Below are 8,880 nucleotides of genomic sequence, written 5' to 3'. Positions count from 1 at the left end.
TCTTATATTTTGCTTGTTTGGTAATGTTGGGTAATGTTATCATAACAACTACCTGGTTGTGTAATGTGTAATACTCGCATCCTGCACCTGACGTAACCATTAATGGCCAACCATTAGAAATTGTTGACCACTTTTTTCTATCTTGGCTCCACCATAACCAACGACTCTCTACTGGATAAAGACATTAACAACAGGTTAGCCAAAGCAATAGACACCATATCATGGTTGCAGAATAGAGTGTGGGACAATATCTTGCTGACTAACAATACTTAAGCCATAGTCTACCGAACCTGTGTAATGAGCACTTTGCTATACGGAAGTGAAACATGGTCGACCTACTCATGGCTGGAAAAAAAAGCTAAATATCCGATGCCTAAGGCGGATAAAAAAACCAATGAGGAATTGCAACGAAGAGCAGGGTGCCAGCACATCCGCTCTGTTATCAGCAGCAGTCGCCATGGCTGGTTTGGCCACGTTCATAGAATGCCAGAAGGTCGACTTCCACAAGATCTAATAGAAGGCAGGGGAGCCGCTGATCGTCCACTTTTACGCTATACGGATGTATGCAAACGCGACATGAAGCTCTTCAAAATCGACACTAGCAGCTGGGAAAAAGTGACGCTGGAGAGATCCACATGGAGAGAGAGCATAAAGGAAGGGTCCAGGATTGCAGATGCCATACACAACAGCAGCACAAAGAAGGGTGAAAAATGCAACGGCGCCTGGTGATTACATATGCCCAACCTGTGACCTTTGACCTCAGCCGTGGAAAGGATTATTCATAGAGACGTAAACTGCCACAAGAATATTCGCTTTGGACTGTCCCCGTACTGGTCTCGAGTTCCAGTCATGTCCGCTTCCATCCCCTCCCGTCAATAGGTTTCTGCTTGGACGTAATAATCTTCACTTCGAAGAAATGTCAACAACGTTATAATAATAATGAAGACTTTCAAAATGGAGATAATTCGTACATAGTGTTCTAATAGCAAATATATAACAAAATTCTTTCCCTTGTATTAAAAAAAATGTATGACACTTCTATTAGAAACAAATATTAAGGTCAGGGGTGGGCAACTTATTTTCTATCGAGCGCCGCATAAAATAAATCGAAAAAAAAGGGGGGGGGGAATATTTATAGATAAATAATATGTACTTACAACTTAGAAAAATAAACTAGCTCACTGTGTATACTATCTTTTAATTCACATTTATACTGTATTTACATTTGCGTTTCATTTTTTTGTAAACTCCCAATTTGAGGAATTACAACAAGAGTTAGAATTTCTGAAACAAATTTTATGAATATAATCCCTTTACATCAAAACATTTCCCCACAAATGCAAAGCTATACTTAATGTTAATTATTTAACTGTTTACACTCGTGCATAATGTTCCAGAACTGTGGAACAAGCTTACTAGTTGTTATCCTCGTGACTGCTGTCAGATTACAGCCAGTCAGCATCGCTCTTTTCTTACATTTGTTTATTTTCAAAAAAAAAAAAAGCTTGTTCACAGATGTGGGTGTACCCAAACAATGTGAATGTTTAGCAGCAAAGTTTTTGTAAAGAGTGAAAATACAGCTTCTGGCACCCATAAAACTACAGTGAAAGTACTGACTGGAACTGCTCTTTCAGGTCATAATTTGCTTGGAGGTATGTCACCAGAAGCTGAATCCACTTCTGAACTAAATGGTGAGCTAAGGGCATGAAAAGCTGGTTCCAAGTTCTTCACGTCTATAAATTTGCTTTCCAAATTAGTCTTCTAAGTGCTTTCTAGCCATTTCACTAGAAATAGTTTCACCTTTCAACGAAAAGGAAAATGACAAAAACCTGTTTTCACTTGCTTGCATGAAAAACTTTGTTTGAAATTAATTAAAATGCACACACAATGCAATACTCCCAATGAAAAACATGAAGTCTTCCACTCTTCATTAGAAATATTAGTAACTAAGTCACATCCAATTTTCTTCAAGAAATATAACAATTTCCTCATTGAGAATACTGGAAATCTTAAAAAAACTTGAATTCCATTTGTATCTCTATTGCCTTGTGCATGCTAGATCTGCGGATACTATTGTGCTACCTCAAATCAGTGAACATCAATACTGACCATTGGGAAGACATAGCTCTAGACCGCAACAGATGGAGACAGACAGTGACCAAGAAAGCTATGGACAGTGAAAGTACATGGGTCTCAGCTCAGGGAGAAAAACGTACAATCCGAAAAAAAGGCCAGCTCCTCTACCACCGAAGTAAAAGCCACCCTAACCTGCGCTATCTGTGGACGGGAGTGTCTCTCCAAAATAGGGCTCAACAGCCACATGAGGAAGTGTGCTCTGAGATGAACCATAGTCGTTCTACGACTGAAGGAGGCCAATGACCGAACATTGGAATGTTTTATTTCCCCAAACCTTCAGTATTTCGTGAACAACCTGCATTTAAGACCGTTAGCTCTGATGAGTTTGATCATTGAGAATTATTGGTATATAATATGTTTGATATTCTATGCAGCTTTGTGCAAACTTTCCAGTTAAGAGTTTATGGTTGGGATATTTTGAAATAACAACAACTGTTTTTCTGCCATCGTCTTCCAAACCAACCCAACTCTTTCAACACAGTTTTTTATAGTATTGAATAAATACTGGCCTTAAATTGTGTCTTTGACTGAATGTTTGGGAATATTACCAATAAGAATAATCTTCATTTATTTTCAACGTTTTAGAATTTTATAATGACGTGTAGAGACAATGTTTTTTTTTTTAGCTTCTTCTTCTTAAGTGATAAGAATGAGAAGTTTCAATAATTTTCATAGATATTTAAAATTATTTGCATTTTTTATATGTGTAATCTCTGGCCACACCTGATTTCTGTAGGTGTCCACGGGCCTCATAAAACACTCCGGTGGGCCGCATGTGGTCCGCGGGTCGTAATTTGCCCACCCTTGATTTAGGTGATACAGGGACGGATACAGAGATAAAGGTTTATTGTTTTGCAATAATAAATAGACAACAATTACAATGGCGGCTAGAAATGTCCTTCCTGTACCCGAGCCACTCGAAGCTAACATGGCCGCTAATCGGCAAAAGTTTCACTGGAGCTGGCGAAACAATGAGTTAGCCACGAATGGTAGTTGTTTGCTTACTGCTGACTGAGAGCCTAGATCCTAATCAACAGTAGGCTGCTCTTACAAGATGGAAGCCTTACAAGAACTAAATGGAATGAGAAACGATATAGGAATATTAGCGTCATAAACGAGGAATGTATTTCAAAAAAAAAAAAAAAAAAAGCATTAGTTTATGTTACACACAAAAAATACGCTCTTTAAACTTTTGTATTATTACTGTTTTTTTTTTAACATTAAGACATAGGTAGTATCCTAGGTTCACAGTTTGTACTATTGCAATAATAAATAGCTGGAGATGTGTCCAACAATAGATGCAGAATGTTTAATTACAATTTTCCCCATGTTTGAAATCCAACATTGTGTTCAAATCATTGTAATAGATATTTAGCTATTTCCCTTGACCATTTATTTGTAAGGTCACTTGTTTATAACTTTGAATGACATGAAATATTTCTTTATCAATAATTCTTTCCTTTCACATATTATGAACAAACTTCGCATTGAATTTCTTTTCATGTTTTAAAATAATTTTCTGCCACCCCCGCCCCTTCTCCCTTTTCACACACCTTAATAACAATTCCGTTTTCTCTCTCTCTCTCTCTCTCTCTCTCTCTCTGTCTCATTTATTATGGTTGGAAAACATTTTCAAATTAATGTGCGCAGGTGAGTCGATCCGCAAATAAATATAAAGACACACACATACACACCTGAAGAGCTCACCTTGCCCCTTCAATCAGAAGTTCAGGGTCATCCCTTGACCAATTGCCGAGAGTCCTGGCACGATTGAGCCGCCCCCCCCCCCCCCCCCAATTTTTCGTGTTGAAAAATACAAAACACAATTGATCTTTCCGCCATTGGTATTCATTTATTGATGCATCAAATTTCATAACTTGTTGATCGAAACAGAGCTCAAACTTTCTCCTTCTTAAACCATCCCTTTGTCTCTCTCTCTCTTTATTCGTTCTATCTCTTTTTCTCCCTCTCTTTTTCTTTCTATATTTCTCTCTCTATATTTTTTTCTCTCTGTCTTTCTTTCTCTCTAATCTAGTGAATTGGGTGGTGAATCTAATTGTAAAATGGTTGGTGAAAGAAATAGTGAGAAGGCTAAAAGCATGAAATTGTGTCAATCAAAAACAATCAGTAAAAATATTATCTAGTCTGACAGATTTTTTTAGTTAGTCTAGATCTATTATAATTTAATTATAGGACTGATCTGTATGTGTCGTAGTACTTGCATGATATTACAGACAGTTTTTCTGCACTCTAATTGCTGTCATTTTTCTGGTCATAAGACTCTGCATAAATAATTTCACACTTCTCCTTCAAAATATAAATCGTCACATGTGAGCTTGGCACTGCTTTTCATTAGTAAATAGAAGACCAATGGGACGACAATACTAATGCTCCTACCCCCATCTCCCTTTGGGGCAGTGATTCCCAAACTGTGTTCCGCGAAACTCTAGTGTTTCGCGAGGCCTGAATAGGAGCTCCACGAACTACTGGGATAAATCCCTTGTAGGCCACCACTTGAATTAATCTCTTTAAAATTTAGCGACGTGTTCCGCTAAATGCTCAGAATGTGCCAAGTGTTCTGTTACGGGAAAAGTTTGGGAAACACTGGATGATTTCCCCTTGAGCTAAACATTGTTTTCTCCCTTGGAAAACTATAAAATGATCTCAAGCTAAGGTTGAAAGAAGTCATTAGTGTTGATTACAACGCCACGCCCACGTTACCAAGTTTCTGAATGTAAGTAGATTGAATTTCTTTTTTTTTTTCTGTAGATGTAAAAATAAAGTAGGCCTTTACATTATATTGCTGACAAAAATCTTAGCATTTCTTAATGACGAAATCATTTCCAGATAGGTGTCAAGACTCATTTTCTCTCTAATATATGTATGTGTCATGCTAAATGTACCCAAGTCCTGGGCAATACCATAATGACACATACAACGACAAAATAAGATTCAGAATGCCACTTTACCGACATATAACATGTTTAATTACATTATTAGCACTATAATACAGAAAAATAGTTAGAGTCTACACTTAGACTATATATATCCAAAAAAGTCCAACTGTCCTGGACTAGGAACAAAAACACACTGCCTCATCATGAGTTACATTATGTTCAACAAAACATCTCACCAAATAAAAACAACCCAAAACAATAACAGTTTTGAAATCAACAACCTGAATTGCGCCCCTTCTCCTCTACAGTAAACAGGAGACCCAGGCTGACCAGAACTCAGTCCTGACAACAGGCTGCGTTTTATTAACACAGTTGAAATGTACATTTGTACAAAGCTTATATCAACGCACTCTCCGTGCGGCCAAAAAGTGTGTGCTTGTTATTTCTCCGACACCCAATCTCCGTTCAAGTTGAAATTGTGCACAATTATTTTCTTTTACTTGACAGAACAAAAATCAATTTTTAAAAAAAATTAACCAATGAGTCAACCATTGATAGTAAATTACTTTACTTGGTATCTCAAACAAGGGAAAACAAATAGTACTTGACTCAAAGTGGTTGGTGTATGCTGAATTAGTCCCCCTTTCAAAGGGAAAGAAATAGTACTTGACTAATGTGGTGGCAAAAGGGTTAAAGACTGTCGTTTGAGGCTTATTGCTTATTAGAAATTTAATTACACGACTGATCCAAACTACACTTAATGTAAGCTTTGTTTTTATTTTAAAGTATTTTTGGGGTATTTTGCTTGTTTTGTCGTAGATTTTTTTTTTTGGAATATTAAATACATATATAGTAGTATTTTGTATAAAAGGATACATATCTACGTTTGCTACATGTGCTTATGTTACAATGTTGTTGTTTTGTCTTTTGTGGAGTACAATTACTTTTTAGGTCGATTCGATTTGGAATTAAATATTATTATGTCATTAACATCATAATGTTTTGTGGATTTTTGAAATGGACCAAAACAAAATGAAACAATGATAGAAAAAAAAAATGGACACAATCTTTTGTCCACACCATATGATATCTCAAACTAAATACGATAAAAATTGTGGAAAAAAAAAACTTATGTGGATGTCATCCTGTGCTTTTCAAACACTTCGCGTGGGGGGAGGGCATCTCAATATCCTCGTCTCAGTTATGGTTCTGACCAATCATAGTTCGCAATTAGCACCAAATTGGCCCGCGCCAAAAGTGCGGCGCAAAACGAAACGTACCGTCGCTCGTGTAAGTACAGTGTTCTATATGGATGCTTTCCTGTTAGAAGGTATGCCATAATGTATCAAATTATGTTTATTAAAGCTGAAATAATTTTATTAATCAATGCTATTATGTAAAAGAAAGTTCTTATACATAGCTCGTACCGTCACTGACCGAAGGCCAAGGCTACACGCGATGCCACTACCAAGAGGAACGAATGAAGGCTACGCCCGCACCAAAAAAAGTGTTCATACGTGCTTCAATGGGAAGGATATATAATTATGAACTTTAGACTTTTAAATGTTGGCTTTCAAAAACATATTGGGTCGAAATAGCGCATAAAACAATAGATTTTTGGTAAATTTAACAGCTGCGGTTTTAATCATGAAAATGGCTTAGTTGTTCTAGGTACCCAGAAAGTATATCAGGTTAAATTTTCTTATTTTATCGTCCACGGCCAGTGGTAGAATTGATGAACATCAGTCAGTGGTCAGTCATTGGTCAGGACCAAGAATTTTATATTTAGAATAAATAAATAAATATGTATTCTTTTTCGTCAATCTAGGTTTATTGATCAAATTCAAGCTATGCATTAATACCTACAAAAAGAGTCACAGCGAATCAATACTTAGAAATATCACAAAGTACCAATACTTAGAAGTACCGCAGAAAAAAATACTTTCTCTATTAACTAGACAGTTGGCGACTCAGCCTATGTGACGAGATTATAACCATCCCCAGAACGTGAAGCGTTATTAAAAAGATCATTTGGTGATTCGGAAATGACTACAAGCTCTAAAAGAAAATAAAAGTTAATCACGGCAGATTCAAGAAAATATGTAATTCTATCAAGTCTTTTAAATGACATTGCGGAAAACTTTAAAAGCAGCTAAATTCTTTCTGTCCGAGATGTTTTCATTAACGGCATACTAAAATGAACAATTCAAGCTATTGCCCAGTGGGAGATACACACGTGAACATCGCCAATAGTCAGAAGGTGACCATTGCACTGACCGTGATGTGCAGTGTTCTGGCCGCTTACGTCTGTGTTACAAACATTGCCGTTATTCTTGCCCTGTGTCGTCGTAGTGCGCAGTCGCAGAGGGATGGCCATCGCACTTCCGGCGGAAGTAACAGCCCGCCATGTCATGTGCTTATAGTCTCTCTGTCCGTCGCCGATGCCGTTACTGGGTTCACCAACATTCCTCTTGGGGCATACGTCATAGGCAACAGCGGAAGATGGGCACTGGGCAAGGAGCTCTGCTTTATCTGGATTTGGCTGGACAAGGTTTTATGCACAGTCTGCATCTACCACGTGGCTTTAATGGCTCTGGACCGATGCATTGCCATCTGTAGACCTCTTTTTTTGTACCGCCTGATGTCGAAGAAAACTACACTGACCCTCATCGCCCTGTCTTGGCTTTTCCCCACTATTATCAGCACTATCCTGATTTCAGGGGCCTGGCATCATAGCGACATCGACTGGCTGCTCAACTGCGCAGAACTGGCCGGTATCTGCACACCAATTTACAACCGGACTGACCTGATTGCTATGTCGATTTTAGATTTTTTCTTACCTTTTCTGTTTATTTTAGTGTTATACTTTCTAGTGGTATTCAAGATTTATCGACTAGACACAAACCCAATGCTTCAAGGTAGGCCTAAAAGGACTAAAAAAGAGGAAGTCAATCCAAAATCGCATTCAGGGAGTGATTTAGTACTTCGAAAATGGTCACCGAGCGAAGAGAATACAGACGAAGGCTTTGATGCTAAAGTCTCAACCTCAGAACGAATTCTACAGCCTGTTTGTGTTGTGCACACAAAGGAATCACTTTATGTGATCGAAGGAACTTTAAAATGTCTGCACCCTGATTCGCGAAGCAACACAGCTTTATTTGACCATAGCAAACAAAGACTTGTTCTTGCAGGTGAAGATCATGGCCCTGGCGTGAATGATACGCATACAATTATTTGCGATTTTAAAGATTTAAAGTGCGAGCGTGATAAAGCGGTTGGAACTGGAGGCAGCGAATCTTTAAATACAGATTCAGTCAGCAAAATAAGAAAATGTTTCAAAAATACAAAATATGCCACGCACTGCTCAGATGCTAGTGATGTCACGGCATTATCAGTCACGAATTCGGATCAATCCATTTTTAAATTATCTTCATCTAATTTTATCAGCAACTTAACTAGCGGTGCCGTTAATGACAGGAGTGCGCTCAAAGTATTTCAAAATCGTCACAAGTACGTCATTCCCGCTGAAAACGCTAACCGGAAGTCACGTGACAAGCCGGAAGCATCCCCGACGAGAATGAGAAGCAACCAGCAAAATAAAACAAGCAAGGCGTTCACTACTATCGGATGTGTCGTTGTCTGTTTTACCGTCTGCTGGCTTCCATTCAGCGTGTACAATTTTGCACTTGTCTACAGTGGCTACAAGATGGCTACTTGGCCGTTTCTGTTGTTCTGGTGGATGGGCTACCTGAACTCGGCCATCAACCCCATTTTATATTGCTTTACTAGATCTGTAAGGCATGCAATTGTCGCTCTATTGAAACCGTCCAAACAAAGGAAGTTTTAG

At 38.1% G+C, this 8,880-nt stretch overlaps 1 protein-coding gene across 1 annotated transcript; it reads left to right on the top strand.

Annotated features, from left to right (window-relative positions):
• Window positions 1-7,230: 7,230 nt before the first annotated feature.
• Window positions 7,231-8,880, top strand: LOC106058066 (alpha-1A adrenergic receptor-like). The gene has a single exon (XM_056016192.1). It carries the CDS (start codon window positions 7,231-7,233, stop codon window positions 8,878-8,880), a length of 1,650 nt encoding a protein of 549 aa, XP_055872167.1.

Source organism: Biomphalaria glabrata, chromosome 17, assembly GCF_947242115.1.
Source record: "Biomphalaria glabrata chromosome 17, xgBioGlab47.1, whole genome shotgun sequence".
NCBI classification, from domain to species: domain Eukaryota; kingdom Metazoa; phylum Mollusca; class Gastropoda; family Planorbidae; genus Biomphalaria; species Biomphalaria glabrata.
This window is presented reverse-complemented; position numbering and strand designations above follow the sequence as displayed.

Excerpts from the sequence above, each read along its gene's own strand:
- LOC106058066 (XM_056016192.1), top strand. The coding sequence starts at position 7,231 with ATGAACAATTCAAGCTATTGCCCAGTGGGAGATACACACGTGAACATC.